The sequence below is a fragment of the Vitis vinifera genome, chromosome 14 (genome assembly GCF_030704535.1).
Source record: "Vitis vinifera cultivar Pinot Noir 40024 chromosome 14, ASM3070453v1".
NCBI lineage: Eukaryota > Viridiplantae > Streptophyta > Magnoliopsida > Vitales > Vitaceae > Vitis > Vitis vinifera.
In genome coordinates, this window is record NC_081818.1 from 20,531,413 (window position 1) to 20,551,540 (window position 20,128).

A 20,128-nucleotide genomic window follows, 5' to 3' on the forward strand; every position below is an offset into this window, starting at 1 on the left:
AATGCAAGTGTAGGGGGCTCGGTCTGCTATTTAAAGAGAGACAGCCCCTCGGTATTCCAAACGCCCAGCCGTGTCGTTATTGAAAAGACATGCTGCTTGGGAATTCCCAAGGACGGCGGCTCGTCATAAATGCCCTTTTTCCTTTTCGCCTCCGCACCACCACGTGGCCCAATAAGCGCAAAAAAGTAACCTAAGTTTCAAAACCATCATTTTTTAACCCACCCATTTTGCCCGGGCAAAATCGCCAAGTTAAAAGGGGGGCATTGTAGGGACCCCCCCTCCCCCCGATGACACGTGGCATGCACCGCTATCTGGATCAACTCTATCCGTACCCCCCAAGAGGACATGTGGCGCGCACCTCTATCCGAGTCCCCTAGGGGGGGCATACGGCACTCTCAAATATCATACCCAGGCGATGCTCTATCCTATCCGGACCTATTGTCCGGATCATTGACTGTAACGAGCAAGCCTTGCTGAGTCATCCCCGACAACCTGCCACAGCCCACGTTCCGCCGCCTGTAGAGCGAAAGGACAGGAACGATAACAAGTCACCTCCCACGATCTCTGACAACCGCCTGCAGGGTGATGATGACCCTGCCACCACCTTGAGGATATCATGACAAGCCAAAAAGTCTTCCCACCATTAAAGAGGGGAGCAAAGCTTCTGACATTATATAAAAGGGTCTTCACACAAGGAAGAAGGTAAGCCTGAGACCCTAAAAAAGCCAATAGTCTGATCTCTTAAGCCATGACTAACAAAACCATTGGAGGGTGTGTCCGGACATCCTGTCCGGACATCTTTTGCAGGATCGACTGAGCTAGAACTTCTTCTTGGTTGATAGCACGCGTCCACTTGGCAGTAGCAGGGATCCCTGGGACACGAGGTATCAACAACCCCTACCAAGTTTTCATGAGTTTACTTTGTTTCAAGTTGTTTGTGTAGATGCATGCGTACTAGTTAAGTCATCATCTCTAATTTCCAAAAAATAGACAAAGAAAGAAAGACAATTGGAGACATAGCCCATGAGTAGGTGTTGTCGTCGACTGTTAACTAGCAAGACCAATGGGGTACGGATGAGAGCCTAATCATAATGGACTTTTGGCGGGAACAGGGAAAGGGTTCGTGGTTGATTGCCTTGGGACATGGTAGTTAATATTAAGTTCCGTGTCTTATTGTTTCTTGTTAAATCGTTTCATTCTAGGAAAATACTAAGGCTATGTTTAGTCTTAAAGATTTTGAGGGAAAGTGCGAGGGAAAGAAAATACAGAAAAAAAATGGAAAAAAATAAAAAATAAAATAAAATAAAAAAATAAATTCAAAATTAATAAATTATTTTTATGTGTTTTTTCAAACTCATTTCACTTCATTTCCTTCGGATTAAATAATTTTAAAATATATAAATTTATAACTAATTTTAATTATATTTAATTTTCTTTAAAAAATTTTATAGTGAAACCAAACATAAGAAAATCATTTTCTTTTACATTTTTTTTCTTTCCTTAATACTTTTCGAGAACCAAACATAACCTAAGAGTCTATTGTTTGAATTGGTTTTAAGAACATTCTTTTCTTCTTTTCTTGTTTTCCCTAAAAGTATAAAACCATTCTTCGAGTAGAAAACATTTTGAGAATTTGTTCAAGAGTAGGGTATATTTTGATCATTTTCATTTATTTTTTTAGAAATTATTTTTAAAAACGATTATATAAATAAAGAGAATAATTAAAAATAAAGTATTATAGATAAAAATTATTTTTTAAGTAAAATTTAAAAATATAAAACATAGGTTAAATAATATTGTAAGTTCTTAATTCTACTTTTGTTTTAGAAACTTTATAAACTTATTTTAAAATATTGTTCTTAAAACTTGTTTTTTGAAAACTGTTTTGAAACTTCCCCCAAGGACTATAAGTTGATATATACTTATCGAACTTCTCATTTTTATCATTAAAAGAGTGTAAAAAAAATCTAAACTGTGAAATAAAGATATAAATAATGAAATACAAATAATAAGATCAATAAATGAGATCATATTCAAAATAATAGGTATAAAAAACTTAAATATACATATAGTAGGATTAAATTAGTGACACTTATAGGTATGTCTTTTGTTTGTTTGTTTTTATTTTTTATATAGTAAAGATATACATATTTGGAAGTATTCATAATTTTAAAAAAAATAGTAATTTAATATATTTTCAAGTGTATCAAAATTCCAAAGTTAATTAAATTATTATTTTATATAATTAAAATAAAAAATGTGAAACATAGGAAATTAGTAAGTAAATAATAATTAAGGTTTATGTTTGATTATTAAGAAAATGGTAGAAAATTTCTTATGTTTTATTAACTACTGATTTATTTATATGTGGTATATCTTTTTGGATTTATAGATTTGTTATTCATATGTGAATTTAATTAACAAAAATAATTTATAATTTTTTTTTTTTTTTGGAGAAGAATATTAAATCCTATTTTTTACTTTTTAAAAGTAAATTTAGTTATATTTTGAGCAAAGAGAAAAACAAGATTTGGGTATTATAGAAATTAAAGTTAAAAAGATGAGAAAAGAGAGAACAGACTTTTTATTTTTTATATTAAGATGAAAATCAATAAATACTTAGAAGCTGGAAGAGAAAGGAACAGGCAAAGGAGGAGAAATTGTCATTTCCCTGACTTTTGACTTATACATGAATCATGATAAATTTAATGAGTTTCCGGGACTTCATTTATAGGCTGTTGGGTTTGTTGACTAAGTGCCGATTGAAAATGAATTAAATATTGGATTTGCGTACAGGGAAAGCCACTTAGCGATAGATTATTTACATTAGACTCGGTCAGTTACATTGCCACCCACCGGCTCCCATTACATTCCAACAGAAGCTTCTTTTCCTTGGAAAAGGCTTCACGACTCTCCAAATCTTTTCAAAGATCCACCGTTTAATTTTATTTTCATGATTGAGAAAGGAAATTAATTTCATCTCATCTCCATCTCCATATCCATATCCTTCTGAATCATTCGAAATCGCTCTCTCTTGCAAAATGCATCTCCATCTTTTTCCAGTTTTCCTTATCCTCCTGTTCATGTTCATGGTCCCTGTTCCGAGGGTTGTGTGCGAGGAAAATCAACAATTCGTCAACTGCGGCGCACAGTATGAGTGCGGGAATATGAATATTAGTTATCCTTTCTGGGGAGGGAGCCGCCCTCCTTACTGTGGCCATCCAGGGTTCGAGCTGACTTGTAATGGTGAAGCCCCGGTGTTTACAATGAAGGAGGCGAGTTACCGAATCCTGGATATCAATAACTCATTCCATACTCTCACCGTTGCTAGGGCGGATTACTGGGATAGTTACTGCCCTCCTACATATGTTAACACTACTCTGAATGAATCCATTTTTAGTTATAATGCCACCTATACGGACGTGACCCTCTACTATGATTGTCCCCAACTTACTATCGCGCCTTCCAACCAGTTCAATTGCACCAATATCATTGGTTACTATACAACACTGGATTTTAACCTTGGCGTAAGCATAGGGAGTTGCGATGTGTATGTGACAGTTCCGATTTTCAAGTCAGCAGCTACCGCTATAGTGAGCGGTGGAGGTACACTGACTCTTCTTACAGAAGCTCTTAAGGGTGGTTTCGGGTTGGAGTGGAATGCCAGTAATAGTTTGTGTACAGAATGTGTTGAATCCGGTGGGCGGTGCGGCTATACCTCCAACCAATTCATATGCTATTGTCGGAATGGGTATTCTCCCTCCACTTGCCAAAACAAAACAAGCCCATCAGGTATGTATAGAAACAACTTCATCAGATATATAGCTTTCGTCTGACAAACATGCATGCCACCCATCATCACTTTCCTCATTATTGTGTTTTCTGGAGGCACCTTAGATTTAATTTGTTTTGGGAAGAGCCAGTTTAAGGGAGAGTAGCTTTCCTTTGGAATTTGAGGGAAATATGGTTTGCTTGTTCCCGAGCCACACTGAATCCTCAATTTTTCCACACCCTGGAACATCCCCAATTAACACCACTTTTATCATTTTTTTTCCACCATTCTTTTAGATTAATTGCATATTGATTGAAGGAGGAACCTTTCTCTGAGTCTATATTCAAAGGTCCTGTCCCTTGAGGTTGCAGAATATGAATCCTTCCATTTTAAAATTAGAATTTGACAAGTCACCATGCAACTACCCTCTTTATTGAGTCCAGAACTGGTCAAATGTAAAGTAAATGGTATTTGCTTTTAAAATTATTGGTAAGGATACGAATCACCAAAATAAAAAATATAAGAAAATTGCTTTTAAGATATCTTTTTTTTTTTTTCTTTTTTTTTTCCAATTAGCTTATTGTTTAGTTGTTTAGTTGTTGGCATATATATATATATCCTGTTAGACTGGTAGATGGGGATAAACTAATGCTAATTGATTTGCATCTTAAAGGTTTGGGTATTTAAGTAATTTACCTTTGGTATAGAAAAATGGTTTCACATTATAATAGTTTTTAAGTCGAGAAGAAAACAAAGCTCGAGTCCTTCTATCACTTTCTTTGGTTTGTCTTCACCATGGATGAAGTCAATTCACTTCCACAATCTCCGGTATTTTCCTTGAAATAACCCAACTCCTGTTATCCATCAGCTCGTCTCACACTCTCTATCCCCTGTTGCCCACAATGAATTCCTTGTTTTTCTCATCTCCACCATCTCTAGGCCTCTTCCTTTTATTGGTGTTGGTTTTGTTCGATTTTCCTGTCTTTAGGCAACCCTGCTGAATTGCACAAATACAATACCTGTAGTAAAGAGTTCAACTACGGCAACATCACAGGCGTGAGTTATCCTTTCTGGGGATTTGACCGGCCCTTGGGTTGTGGGCATCTTGACCTGCAACTCAATTGTCATGATGGTATAGCAACCATAGAGATTAAGGGCGTTAATTACCGTGTTTTGAGTTTCAATAAGGATGCTCAAACTCTAAGAATCGCAAGACAGGACTACTTGAAGGGAATTTGCTCGCCCCTTCTTGTTAACACTACGCTGGATCCCAAACTCTTTGATCATACAGCGGCTCACCAGTATGTCACATTTTTCTATGGTTGCCCCTCTCCTGCAATATCTGTTATGCCTCAAAAATTTTCTTGTTCCATAGCTGGGATTCCTCTGGAGGATGGTTACTACATAGCTGGACCACAGCCTCAGGGTCCTGGAGCATGCAATGTCAGCGTGTTTGTTCCAGTTCTTGTAACATCGCTTGTGGAAGAAATTGTAAGCTTAAATTTGGATCAATTAATTGAAGGAGTGATTGGAAAAGGATTTGAGGTGAGATTGAATGTGGATAGTAGAGCATGAAGTGAGAGCCTGGAATCCAAGGGAGTATGTGGTTATGACCTCGGTTTGAATCAAACGACTTGCTACTGCAAAGATCAAATTCAAGCCTCCAAAACATGTACTTCCCCAACAGGTGACGTCGGAACACCCCAGGAATCTTCCCCTCCAGGTACGCATCATGACTTGCAATCCACCAGCTACGGGAGGTAGGAATACTTCTTCTGGAGGGGTGAAGAACTGTCCTGCAATTGCAGAACCCTCTGTGATCAAAATTATAGAAGAAATTGGAGATCAATTCTAATCAACTAGTTCTTGAATTTGATTAGGATCATCCTATCCGTTCAATAACTAATTATATGAAGATTGACTATGTATTAGGTAGAGGACCAAGCAATAAGTAACTCTATAACCCTTGTGGGACCAGAAGAGTCCAATGCCCTTGGTACGGGTGATGAAACCATTACAGACCTAGTAAATAACTAGGCATGAATAGAAAATAGAAATCTTATGGGAATAATAAGACCACGTCAATAAAGTTTATTTCCTTCCTAGATTTTTTATCTTATTTTTGTGTGGTGATAATTACTCGTTGCCAAGTCATTTCTCTTGCAAGTAAGAAACTTTTAATTTAACATTATATAGTTTGTAAGTAGATACACAGAGATATGAATTTTTTGTGAGATAATAAGACTACATCATTTAAGTGGCCCCTTTTCCAACTATAGAGCTGCTTTCAATTTCATTTTGTTGGTTAGCTGTCATCATTCCAAGTAGTATGAAAAGCCTTTCGTAATTAATCAACTCTTTAAGTTGTCCTTATGCTTTCTATTTACAAGAGTTATGTATGCATGTTGTGCTCTTATTGGCCTGTTTTGAATTCTCCAACTGTGTTGGTTGTATTTAAGGTGAGAAACATTATTAGTCGTTGGTTAGGAATTGGTCACTAAAATAAACCTAAAAGGCAAATAACTTGTGTGAGGGAAAAATGTATTTGCGATAGAAACAAGGTATTTACGTTGAAAACTGGGAAACCAATGATAGTCTTTGAAACTAATAATGTCTGGAAAGTTAAGAATGAGTGGAATAATGTAGAATTCCACAATGTTGGATGTTGTTAAGCACATGCTCCATGCCTGCTAATTTATTGAATTCGTGCTGAACAACAAACGATTTCTGGTTCTTCTGTTTTTTGACAAGCACAGCTCACTGTGAGTCATACCTGACAAATCTACAAGGTTTAGAGGACCAGGGAAAAATCTTGAGAGTCAATACAGAAAAAATGGTGTCTCAATTCTCAAACAATCCTTCAGTTTGTATTCGTTGTACGAAACCAAAATAGATGGATACAACTCTTTAAAAGGGAGTTAAAAGAAAATCTGGGAGACTTCCCTAATTGGTTGGGGGAGCCCCAAGGGAAGCAGAATTTGCTCATTCCATGATCAGTTTATTACCTTCTCTATTGTTTGAAAAGTAGATATCCACTTTGATTAGTTGAGCTGGCAAGTGGATCTATGGTCGATCAATTTTTACAAACATTTTACCTAATAGATTAACATATTTAAATATGAAAAAGAAATATATCAATGCGACGACACTACAATCCATGATAAGGGAATCTTATTTTGGGTACCCTTATGGGGGTCTTTTTATTAAGTAGTGCAAGTCATGGGATTTCATAAGTGGATGTAATTGTTAGAAAGAACCAATATATTGTTAGAACAGCTATTGTTCATTGGGTTTGGACATTGGATGTTGCCCGAACTCCTTTGGTTACTACGGATACAACTATTATTTACCAAGTTCGGATACTGGATGCTTCCCAAACTTCTCTTCTTTGGCCATTGTTGGTGCAACTACTAGTATTTACCAAGTTCAGACACTAGATGCTACTTGAATTTCGGTTCTTTGGTCACTGTCGGTGCAAATATTGTTTGTTCTTTGGTCACTGTTGGTGCAATTACTTTTTGTCTAGTTTGGATGATGGATGCTGCTAAGAAAATATTAAAACTAAAATTCTACACTGCTTGCCACATTAGGACTCGAGTCCCGGACCTCTTATTGCCCCCAAAAAAATGATAACTCCGGACTATTGGGCTAAAGCCCACATTTGTTTTTAGGGTTGCCCCACTTGAATTAAATTGTTGCTTTCACCACTGCTACTAGAGCTTCTAATCTTTGGTCACTATTGATGCAATCACTATTTGTCAAGTTTGGACACTAGATGTTGCTCGAACTTTTGTGCTTTAGTCAATTTTCTATTAGGTGAACCTTTGCTCCTTGGTGGTTTTGTTGTTGAGTGTTGGGATAATTTTGGTTGGGTTGATTTGGACATTAGGGTGTTGGCCAAACCTTGGCTCTTAGGTTGCTCCACTCGATTGTTGAAGGAAGAAGTGAAACTTCAAACAAAGAGTAAGAAATGAGAAAATGAAGTAAAGAGAGAGCATTTTTAGAGGAGAGATCACCCCCCTCTCCTCATTTTTTATCCCTTTTATATAGCATCTTTGAAGAGGTAAATTATGAATATTGTTTAGGTCGATCACATGGGACAAGTGACACATTCTGGTTGGATAGGCAATTCCATAACATATAAAGTGAGGTGGTTGATGGTTCTTGTAAGGGGGCACCTATACTCAAGGTGGTAGTTTCGTTGCCCTATCAATCGAGAGGATGGCCAACTTCGAATGGTCATGCCTAATCATGATGTCCGATCAAGACATACGATTTGCATTCCGAAAATTGCTTGGAAGACCAAGGTGGTTAGTGTTTTTAACCGTCCCCTTTTTTTTCTACATAGTGCCCACATTGACGAAGCCATGGGAGGGAAAATTTGTTTTGAATAATTCTCTTTCCTTTCACTCCCCTAATACTTTGCATGTTTATATGTTGGGCATTAAGTTGCCAAGGAGCTCTTAAGCTTTTGTTTGGCTATTAGGATTATTAGAGGCCTTAAGAATTAAGTTGTCACAAACCTCTTAGGCTTTTACCCGACTATTAGGCTAATTAGCGGCCTTATCTTTACATGTTTGGATAGGTGTTTTAAAGCTCCTACCTAAACTACACCACTTGAGGCCTTATCTTTATTTATCTGGGGTGTTTGAAGCTTTTACTTAGACAAGGTCAATTAAGGCGCTATCTTTATGTGTTCAAGGGGCATTTTGAAGCGTGGTTCAAAGTCGCAGTAACAGTCATTGACTTAGGAGGTCCCGAGACACATCGATCTCAATATCTTGGATTGGTATCGGGTGATATGCAAAACAAATTAATTTGAAAGCTCAAAACAATTTTAAAAAATTATAAAAATTATTATAAAAATAAATATAAATAAATAGAGTAAAAAATTAATAAAATAAACTTCTATTATATTAAAATTATTCAAATTGTAATAAAAGCATATTTCGGGATTATTTATAATAATATTAAAAATCTTTAAAAATATTTTAATTTAATCACTTGATGGTAAAATGTTTCTTATTGAAGATGAAAATAATAAAACTAAATTTATTTTTTCTAAAAAATTGTTTAAATTATATATTTTGATTTTAAAAAAATATTTTCAATTATTAAAAAAATAAAACCATGATTCATCTTTAAAAAAATAAATATCATTTTTCATATCAAATATATCCATTAATTTTAATTTTTATATAAATATTTATTTCCTATTTATTTGATATAAACCCAGTATTCATTATTCATTTTCTATCATTCTAATTTTCATCAAATTTATTTGATTACACTAATTATACCGTCATCACCAATAAATACTACTTATTTGTCCCATTGCAATAGGTTCTATTGCAATTGTTAGAAAGAACCAATGTATCAAGTCCAGATTTTTAGCATAGAGATGTAGACAGTAGTGACCTAACCTAATGTATCAAGTACATTGAGTTGTTTCATCCTAGAGCTTGCGACTGTCTAGCAACAATTAGTTAGATATGGGTTTGCATGATTTGATCTTGTTAGAAAAATGCGTTAATTAAGCAACTAAAACGCAAAGACATAATACAGATCTGTCGGCATGGAACTGATTAAAGTGAAGGCGACATGATCCTTCACACATGCATCTAATCTTCTTTTTATTTCCCATGTGAATACAAGCATTATTCTTTTTTCTTATTATTTTGGTTTTTGGATCCCTCTTGGTTCTTCAGTATGTTTTACTTATTAACAATCATTAACTGTCAAGAAGTCTCCCTAATTTTTTTTAATTTTTTTTTGGTCAATTTACAGGAATCGTGACAAAAAAGGCCATAGGTAATATATAATCATGAGAATTAATTTTGTTATTTCCCTCTCCGCTCCCTCCTAAGATTTCATGGAACCGCAGCTTAATCACATGACCTGATTGCCATTAATATTTTGATCAGGTATCTCCGCAGGCGTGGCTGGGATCATAGTAGTTTTGGCGGTGATTTGTTGCCTTAGAAGAAAATGCTTATTAGGTAAGACACTGGTCTTCTGGAAAAAGGAAACAGGGGATAATCAAAATGTGGAAGCATTTGTAAGGAACTATGGATCCTTAGCTCCAAAGAGATACAAGTATTCAGTTGTTAAGAAAATGACCAACTCATTCACATGTAAATTAGGTCAAGGGGGATTTGGTTGTGTGTACCAAGGAAAGCTCCCTGATGGTCGTCAGGTGGCAGTGAAACTCTTGAGTGAGTCAAAGGGTAATGGGGAAGAGTTTATTAATGAAGTTGCTAGCTTCAGTAGAACCTCTCATGTTAATATAGTCACCCTTGTGGGTTTCTGTTTCGAGGGTACTAGAAGAGCTCTGATTTATGAATTCATGCCCAACGGATCTCTCGATAAGCTCATCTACCAGAAAGGATCTCCCAATGCAAACTTGAAGCTGGAATGGAAAACCATGTACCAAATTGCAGTTGGCATTGCTCGAGGACTGGAATACTTATACAGAGGTTGCAACACAAGGATTTTGCATTTTGACATAAAACCTCACAACATTCTTTTAGATGAAGACTTCTGCCCGAAAATTTCTGATTTTGGCCTTGCTAAGCTGTGCCAGAGGAAAGAAAGCATGGTGTCAATGGCGCATGCAAGAGGCACAGCTGGATACATAGCTCCTGAAGTATTCTGTAGAAATTTTGGAGGAGTCTCTCATAAATCTGATGTCTACAGCTATGGAATGTTGGTTTTTGAAATGATTGGAGGAAGAAAGAATATTGATGCGCAAGTGTCTCACACCAGCCAAATATATTTTCCAACTTGGATTTATAAGCAGCTCCAACCAGGCGAGGATCTTATACTCCATAGTATCACCAATGAAGAGGAGGAAGAAACGGCAAGGAAGATGGTTTTAGTAAGTTTGTGGTGCATTCAGCTCAATCCATCAGACCGACCATCAATTGATAAGGTAGTAGAGATGTTGGAAGGAAGCCTTCAATCCTTAGAGATTCCACCAAATCCTTTCATGTTTCCTACTCAAAATGCAACACAAGATCCTTCCACGTCATCTTAGGATGTGACTGGAAAATCTGTTACAAGAAATTTAAGAATGCGTTTTTTTACTGGATGGAGAGAAAGGGAGACAATGTTCACTGTGCTCTACAATTTCATGTTATAGCTTTTGAGTTTTGAGTAATCACTTATCTCAATGACTCTGTCACCCATTCCCCGCCATCATTAAGCAAGATGGTGATTTCTGACTGGTTTTTCTTCCTCGCAAATACTTCTGAAGAACTTCTTGTTTCCAAAACCTGAACACAAAATTTTAACGTTGTTTTGCTGAAAAACGAGTCAGTTTCAAACTTGAACATCACTCCTCAAAGTATTCTGTATAATTTTCCTATGAACGGCAGAATGCAAGGATGAGACCTGTAATCAGATTGTGCAAGTCATGCTTGAGTCAATGTTGATGGCTTCTAAATCCAAGGAATTGGTGCCTTTTGGGGCACCAAATGTCACTCCAAAGTGTACCTTAAAACTCAAGACTCAGAGATAAAGAGTTTCACATTAATTCAAAGGAAATTCATTAGCTCTGCATCTAAATCACCAGAACCAAAGGGACCTCATTGTTTAAAAAGTAAACCAATGGACAAGATTTCATTCACTTGAATTTATAAAGATTGACTCCAAACTCCATTTTTTTAACAGCATATATAGTATGTTGAAGAATACCAATAGACTAAAGTCACCTGGGTTGAACACGTTTAATAGTTTGAGGTGCCACCTTTGGTAAAAAGCTAGAATAGAAAAACGCATTCATTTATTGGAGGTATTTTCTTGGTATTTTTCTTTGGGAAGTGAAGATGTGGCTGGTACCACATATGTTTCCACATTTCTACTCGTCTTGAATAAGGAAAAATGAATGGATGTGGATCAGCACACGCCACTCTTCACATGTCTATTTCTTTTCACATTGAAAAATGGGGTTCTCTTATCCATGATTTTTCCAAACTGCTAATGAGTCTTTTTCCTGAGATTTATCATAGGCAATTCTCAAAACTTCAACCATTGACTCTTTTCTGCGTGGTTGAGATGGATTTTCATGTGGCCTACTGTCTATCAAAGACCCCAGTTGGATTATCTAGCTTGGCTTCATTTACACGAAATACAGGAATGGAGATGATTTGGCCATTCATGACCAGTGATACCCAACCAGACAGTTAAAAGTCAACACTAGAAAATTAACAAAGATGATTACTTTTCACTTGAAGACTCGTTCACCTCCAGTATCACTTCTCTTTTAAACTCACCTTTCTCCAAACCTGAGGCAAATTATGAAGTCAGCCAAATGTTTCACAAACTCTCTCGGCCATTCCAGCTTCTCCTTTGCGCCTTCATGACTGTCATCTTCTTAGTTTTTCCAGTACCTTTATGGGCTAGCGATGTGCGATACACAGAGTGCGGTTGTCCAGTCCAATGCGGAAGCATCCAAAATATTACCTATGTAGAGGATTCCAGTAAATCAGTTCTTGATTTACGGCATCCTCCTTGATTGTAGGACTGTAAAGGATTCCAATAAATCAGTCCTTGATTTACAGCATCCTCCTTGATTGTAGAAGATACATTTTCCATTTGTAATTATCTTTTCTAATTTATCTCTGTATTCAAACTTCTTGTATACGTATATATAAATGGAAAACTCAACCCCATTGAAGTGTGGTGGTTTTACAAACATTCTTATGCTATCAGAGCATTTTTGGATTAACCTCCTCGATCCTCCCATGGCAGATTCTTCCTTCTCCTTCAACACCATGATCCACATGATCACTATTAAACTCTCCTCCACAAATTATCTTCTCTGGCGAAATCAACTTCTCCCTCTTCTTCAATGTCAGAATCTCCTTAGCCATGTCGATGGTTCTGTTGCGCCGCCTCCAATCACTATAGCCGTTGATTCTTCTTCTTCTCAACCGAATCCTCAATATGTGGCATGGCAACTTCAAGACCAACGTCTTCTCAGTCTCCTCTTCTCCTCCTTGACTGAAGAAGCCATGGTCGAAGTTCTTGGTCTCACCACCGCTCGTGATGTCTGGCTTGCCTTGGAAAATTCCTTCAGCCATATTTCCAAGACTCGTGAGCTTCGCATCAAAGATGATTTGCAGCTCATCAAACGTGGCACCCGAAGTGTCACTGAATATTCTCGTTCATTCAAGGCTTTATGTGATCAACTCACTGCAATGGGTCGCTCGGTTGATGACACCGACAAAGTCCACTGGTATCTCAGAGGATTGGGCGCTGATTTTGCTAATTTTTCCACTGCCCAAATGTCTCTCACCCCATTACCGGTTTTCAAAGACTTGGTTCCTAAAGCTGAAAGCTTTGAGATTTTCCAGAAGTCACTCGGGTCCTCCTTCCCTGTTTCTTCTGCTGCTTTTACTGCCACTAATGGATCTTTTCCTTCATCTCGGGGTGGTAGTTCCTCCAAGTCCCGTCGTTCTCGCGGTGGCTACCATGGAGGCCATGGACATGGACGTGGTAAACGTGGTTCCTATATTCCTCGGTGTCAAATCTGCAAGACTGAAGGTCACACTGCTGATCGATGCAGGAGCCGTTACAATCGTGCTGAACCTACAACACAACTTGCTGAAGCCTTTACCACAGCCTGTTCTCTCTCTAATGGCTCGGAATCTGATTGGTTCACCGATACCAGAGCATCCGCTCACATGACCCCTGATCCTTCTCAGTTGGACAAGGTTGAGCCTTATCATGGTAAGGACTGCGTAATAGTAGGAAATGGTGCTTCTCTTCCTATTACACACACTGGCACGCTCTCTTCCTCTTCCAATTTTCAACTTTTAGATGTTCTTGTTGTTCCCCGTCTTACCAAAAACTTGTTGTCCATAAGCAAACTGACGTCTGATTTTCCTCTCTCTGTCACATTTTCTCATGATAATTTTGTTGTCCAGAATCGAATAACAAGAATGGCAGTGGCAAAAGGTAAACGCGCAGGTGGTTTGTATGTGCTGGAACGTGGTCACTCTGCATTTGCTTCTGTCCTTAGAAATAAGAATTTACATGCGTCCTTTGAATTATGGCATGCTCGTCTTGGTCATGTAAATCACTCTATTTTATCTCTTTTGAATAAAAAAGGACAATTATTTCTCACTTCTTTATTGCCTACTCCATCTCTTTGCTCCACTTGTCAACTCGCTAAGAGCCATCGTTTGCCTTTTTCCTCGAATACTACTCGATCTAATGTTGTTTTAGGTCTCGTCCATTACGATATTTGGGGTCCCGCTCCCGTCAAATCTAATTTGGGATTTAACTATTATGTGTTATTTATCGATGATTATTCTCGATTTACTTGGCTTTATCCACTAAAATTAAAATCCGATTTCTTTGATATTTTCCTCCAATTTCAAAAATTGGTTGAAAATCAATACTCCACCAAAATCAAGATTTTTCAAAGCGATGGCGGTGCCGAATTTACAAGCAACCGTTTTCAGTCTCATCTTCAACAATTTGGCATCCATCACCAAATGTCTTGCCCATACACTCCTTCCCAAAATGGTAGAGCTGAGCGCAAACATCGTCATGTCACGGAAACTGGCCTTGCTCTCCTTTTTCATTCCCACGTTCCTCCTCAGTATTGGGTTGACGCTTTCAGCACAGCGACCTACATTATCAACCGGCTGCCTCTGCCTGTTCTTGGTGGTCTTTCACCTTTTGAAGTTTTATTTGGTAAGTCTCCTAATTATGAGAATTTCCATCCTTTTGGTTGTCGTGTTTACCCATGCTTACGGGATTACGCACCTCACAAATTTTCTCCCCGTAGCTTACCGTGTATTTTTCTTGGTTATAGTTCCTCACATAAAGGTTTTCGTTGTTTTGACACCACAACCTCTCGCACATATATTACACGACATGCTCGCTTTGATGAACATTTTTTCCCTTTTTCAAATACTTCCAGTGCCACTTCTATTGCTGACATCGGTCTCTCAAATTTTTTTGAACCCTGCGCCCTTGAACCATCTCCTAGCACATCATCTCCTACTACTACGCGGGTCCCTCCTTCTCCTCCTTGCCATTTTTGTGCGGATGATTTTGCTGTTGAGCCCTTGCAGGTTTCCTCTTCTGCTCCAGAGTCCACATCTTCTTCAGCTGCGGTCTCGCCCGTACCTGCCTCTGCGACGACCTTGGTTCCTTTTGCTGCTCCCATGGACCCGATTCATACCACTACTTCAGCGGCTCCTGCCTCTCATCCCATGATTACACGTGCCAAATCCGGAATTTTCAAGCCACGGCACCCCGCTCATCTCAGTTTTGTGCAGTCTTCTCCATTGATCCATGCCCTACTTGCCACTTCTGAGCCTAAGGGATTTAAATCAGCTGCCAAAAACCCAGCTTGGCTTGCTGCCATGGATGACAAAATCAAGGCGCTTCAAACAAATCACACTTGGGATCTTGTTCCTCGGCCCTCCAATACTAATATTGTCGGTTCCAAATGGGTTTTTCGAACTAAATTTCTTTCCTATGGATCCATTGAGCGCTTCAAAGCACGCCTCGTTGCAAAGGGCTACACTCAACTTCCCGGTCTTGATTACAAGGACACCTTCAGCCCTGTCGTTAAAGCCTCCACAGTTCGTGTTGTCCTCTCTCTCGCTGTGTCTCACAAATGGCCCCTACGTCAACTTGATGTCAAAAATGCCTTTCTCAATGGCATTCTTCATGAAACTGTTTATATGGAGCAGCCACTGGGCTATGTTGATCCTCGCCATCCCCTTCATGTTTGCAAATTAAAGAAGGCTCTCTACGGCTTGAAACAAGCACCTCGTGCTTGGTTTCAACGTTTTAGTTCATTTCTTCTAAAACTTGGTTTTTTTTGCAGCCGCGCAGACACTTCTTTATTTGTGTTCACTAAGAAGGATGATCTTATTTATCTCCTTCTTTACGTCGACGACATCATCCTCACTGGAAATAACCCTGCTCTCATCAATCGGTTTATCTCCCAGCTGCACTCTGAATTTGCTGTCAAGGACTTAGGCCCGTTGAGTTATTTTCTTGGACTCGAGGTATCTTACATTCCAGACGGTTTTTTCCTCAGCCAAGTTAAATATGCTACCGATATCTTGGCTCGTGCTCAACTGCTGGACAGCAAACCAGTTCCTACTCCCATGATTGTCTCTCAACGACTCTCCTCTGAAGGTACTCCATTTGCGGATCCCACCCTCTACCGTTCCTTAGTAGGTGCCTTGCAGTATTTAACGATCACGCGTCCTAATCTTGCCCACTCAATCAACTCTGTAAGTCAGTTTCTCCATGCGCCTACTGAAGTTCACTTTCAGGCAGTCAAGCGCATCCTTCGCTATGTTCAAGGAACACTTCATTTTGGTCTCAAGTTCACTTCATGCTCTTCAATGGGCTTAGTTGCATACTCAGATGCGGATTGGGCTGGCTGCCCGGACACTAGACGCTCCACCTCTGGCTACTCAATTTTTCTTGGCAATAATCTTGTCTCTTGGAGTGCCAAGAAACAGCCAACAGTTTCTCGTTCAAGCTGCGAATCCGAGTACCGCGCTCTCGCCCTTACTGCTGCTAAAGTTTTATGGCTCACTCATCTCCTACGTGATCTTCGGGTTACTTTAACTCACCGACCTCTCCTTCTTTGTGACAACAAGAGTGCAATTTTCTTGAGCTCCAATCCCGTGTCCCATAAGCGCGCCAAGCACGTTGACCTTGATTATCATTTCCTCCGTGAGCTCATTGTTGCTGGCACTCTTCGCATTCAACATATCCCGTCTCACTTACAATTGGCGGACGTCTTCACCAAGAGTGTCTCACGGGATCTTTATGTCTTCTTTCGCTCCAAGCTCCGAGTTTGTGTTAATCCCACTCTTAGCTTGCGGGGGGCTGTAGAGGATTCCAGTAAATCAGTTCTTGATTTACGGCATCCTCCTTGATTGTAGGACTGTAAAGGATTCCAGTAAATCAGTCCTTGATTTACAGCATCCTCCTTGATTGTAGAAGATACATTTTCCATTTGTAATTATCTTTTCTAATTTATCTCTGTATTCAAACTTCTTGTATACGTATATATAAATGGAAAACTCAACCCCATTGAAGTGTGGTGGTTTTACAAACATTCTTAACCTACCCTTTCTGGGGGAGTCCCCGGCCACCATACTGTGGCCTTCCAGAGTTCAAGATCGAGTGCCAAGACGAAGTCCCAGTGATACAGATTATGTCTGAAAGCTTCCGGGTGTTGAAAATCAATCATGACAATCATATTCTGAGGCTTACTAGGCTAGATTTATATAACGGTACTTGTCCCTCAAGATTCTTGAACACCACCATGAATTACCTGTTTAGTTATTCTCCCCATTTCGGGAACCTCACCCGCTTCTTTGGTTGCTCATCTGCAAGTCCAGCCTTAGCCTCAAATAAATTTAGCTGTCGCAGAAATAATACATCCAGTATTGAAACTGGCTATTTCACGATTGGCTCCATTCCAACTAATGGAAACCTTGGCAATTGTAATGTTAGTATCACTGTTCCCGTGCTTCCATCAGCAGTGTCGGCTATCATAAACAATTCGGCATCTCTGGAACAAGTTTTGAATGATGGATTCGAAGTGCTATGGATTATTGACGACACAGCTTGTTCAGAATGTATGGGATCTGGTGGGCGGTGCGGATACAATACTAGTCATTTCCAACCCATCTGTTTTTGCTCTGATCAACCTTATCTATTGCGGTGTCCAGCCCTACCGGGCACAACTGTACAAGGTACATATGCCTTTTCTGAGAAATTTCATGAGTTTAGGCTATTTTCTATGAAGATGTTCTATGAAAGTGCCCTGCTCTGCCTTATCTGCTGCAAGTTTAGCCCCATAAGACACAATTGCACAAGCTACATATTTATTTCCTTTTCTTTTAAATTTCCTGCAGCAACTGTAATTTTATATTATTCTTTATCCTGATGCTATTAAGAAGATATTCAATAGAAGTACAACCCCTTTCTCCCCCTTGGTTTAAATGCATTTCAATCTTGGATGGAAAATCTTTGCCTTTTGTTTGTCGAAATGGATTTGACTCAGGTTATGCTGCAATTAATTCGTTGATCTACCCAATTGATAGTGGCAATTGAATTCTGTTTCCTCTAAAGGAGCATGGTTAAGTCTCAACAAGATTTGAGTGCCCAACTGACCTCCTACTTTGCATATACATTGTTTCCGTGATCCAATAGGCTCTGAGACACTAATTGGATGGCTGCAAGTATGCTCTGGGTCATTTATCCTATCAAAGAAATAAGTGCCCAAGAGGTTACTGCAACCATTCAATTTCATTCTCATTAGCCAGAGGCTCTGTAGAAGTATAGCACTTGCCATCAGCACCAGTTTGATATAATCCCCTGAAGACACTAAATCCATTGAGGGGTGTAACTTCAGCTACAAACAAGGACTATTCATTCACTTTTCCCTACTGCTAATCCATGACAGAATTTTAATTAAGAATTTAGTTGATGATGTATATTATTTGATTCTTTCATGCTCATGTTGCAGACCACAAGCCTGATGTGGGAATCTTGATTCTTATAGGTAACTACATCCATCTGAATGATTCTTCCTCTTATGCTTTCATTTAGCTTTTTGATGTGGGAAGCAATGTTTTCACGAGTGTTTCAAGTAAAAACTGCCTTGTGGTTTACTTCTATAGAATAGAGATTAGTTTTTTTTGTGTGCACATCTTAACATCCAGAATTTCATCTCTTGTATTTTCTTCCTTTGCCCACAGCTGCATTGTTGTTTGGGGTTTGCAGTATTATGGTGGTAGCAGTTTTTATCTGGAGCTTAAGAAGAAAATCTTCATCAAATACTTGGAGAGTCTTTTGGAAGAAAACAAGGAATTCTCAAAATGTAGAGGCTTTTCTAGAAAAATATGCATCCTTGGCTCCTAAAAGATATAGTTATTCAGATGTGAAGAAAATGACTGACTCATTCAGAAATAAATTAGGTCAAGGAGGCTATGGCATTGTGTACAAAGGAAACCTACCTGATGGTCATCTAGTGGTAGTGAAGATCTTGAGTGAGCCCAAAGGCAATGGAGAAGAGTTTATTAATGAGGTTGCCAGCATTAGCAGGACTTCACATGTAAATATTGTAACCCTTCTAGGCTTCTGCTTTGAGGGACACAAAAGAGCTCTCATCTATGAGTTCATGCCCAGTGGATCACTCGAGAAGTACATATATGATGAGAATCAACCAAGGAAAATCCCCCCCTTAGGATGGGAAAAAATCTATCGAATTGCAATTGGCATTGCTCATGGTTTAGAGTACCTACACAGTGGCTGTAATACCCGAATACTCCATCTGGATATCAAACCACAAAACATCCTTCTAGACCAAGATTTCACCCCAAAGATATGTGACTTTGGTCTGGCAAAACTGTGCCCCACCAAAGAGAGCTCCATGTCATTGTTGAGTGCAAGAGGAACAGTGGGGTATGTTGCACCAGAAGTGTTCTCAAGAAACTTTGGAGTAGTCTCCCACAAGTCTGATGTTTATAGTTTTGGAATGATGATTCTAGAAATGGTTGCAGGAAGGAAGATCATTGACACTGGAGCCAGCCGCAGCAGTGAAATATACTTTCCACACTGGATCTATAAGCATCTGGAGCTCGAAGATGATCATCTAAAGCTGCAACATATCTTCAGTGAAGGAGGGGAACCAGTTGCAAGAAAGATGATTTTTGTGGGGTTGTGGTGCATACAGACCAATCCAGCAAATCGACCTTCAATACATAAAGCAGTAGATATGTTAGAAGGTAGTCATGAAGATCTTCAAATCCCACCCAAGCCTTTTCCTTCTTCTCCTGTAAGAACACCACCAGGTACTCCAACCACATCCTCTACCAATCTTTTCCAAAGTAGTGATGAATATACCTCTACTATCACATTGGCATAAGCCATTTATTATGTAAGCAAATGTAGAATTCTCTCTTTGAAAGATCAAAACTTGACTGTACATGTTAGAGAAAATTGAGATTGCTTTACAGGTTATATCATATATGGGAGGAGAATCAACATTTTGTCAATGTCTTCGAATTTTCTTCTTTTTTTTTTTCTTTTTGTGTGTGTGTGTGTGTGTGTGGAATTGAGATTGCTTTACTGGTTATATCATATATGGAAGGAGGATCGAGGATCTACATTTTGTCAACGTCTTCAATTTCAGGAGGATCGAGGATCTACATTTTGTCAACGTCTTCAATTTCTTTTTTTTCTTTTTTCTTTTTGTGTGGAATTGAGATTGCTTTACTAGTTATATCATATATGGGAGGAGGATCTACATGTTGTCAATGTCTTCGAATTTTCCTTTTTTTTTTTTTTTTCTTTTTT

At 38.6% G+C, this 20,128-nt stretch overlaps 1 protein-coding gene across 1 annotated transcript; it reads left to right on the plus strand.

Moving 5' to 3' along the window:
* The first annotated feature begins 2,777 nt into the window (after nt 1-2,777).
* LOC100246408 (uncharacterized) lies at nt 2,778-19,827 on the plus strand. The gene is made up of 10 exons (XM_059742720.1): nt 2,778-3,792; nt 9,560-9,583; nt 9,697-10,798; nt 11,782-11,954; nt 12,485-13,848; nt 14,383-14,476; nt 14,612-16,682; nt 16,859-17,520; nt 18,297-18,332; nt 18,529-19,827. The coding sequence occupies exons 1-10, from the start codon at nt 3,042-3,044 to the stop codon at nt 19,695-19,697; spliced, it is 7,446 nt and encodes a 2,481-aa protein (XP_059598703.1). The 5' UTR covers nt 2,778-3,041; the 3' UTR covers nt 19,698-19,827.
* The last annotated feature ends 301 nt before the right edge of the window (nt 19,828-20,128 follow it).

Coding starts and splice junctions, on each gene's coding strand:
- LOC100246408 (XM_059742720.1), top strand. CDS start 3,042: ATGCATCTCCATCTTTTTCCAGTTTTCCTTATCCTCCTGTTCATGTTC. Junction 9,584..9,696: donor CGTGACAAAAAAGGCCATAG/GTAATATATAAT, acceptor TATTTTGATCAG/GTATCTCCGCAGGCGTGGCT. Junction 10,799..11,781: donor GCAACACAAGATCCTTCCAC/GTCATCTTAGGA, acceptor GATTTATCATAG/GCAATTCTCAAAACTTCAAC.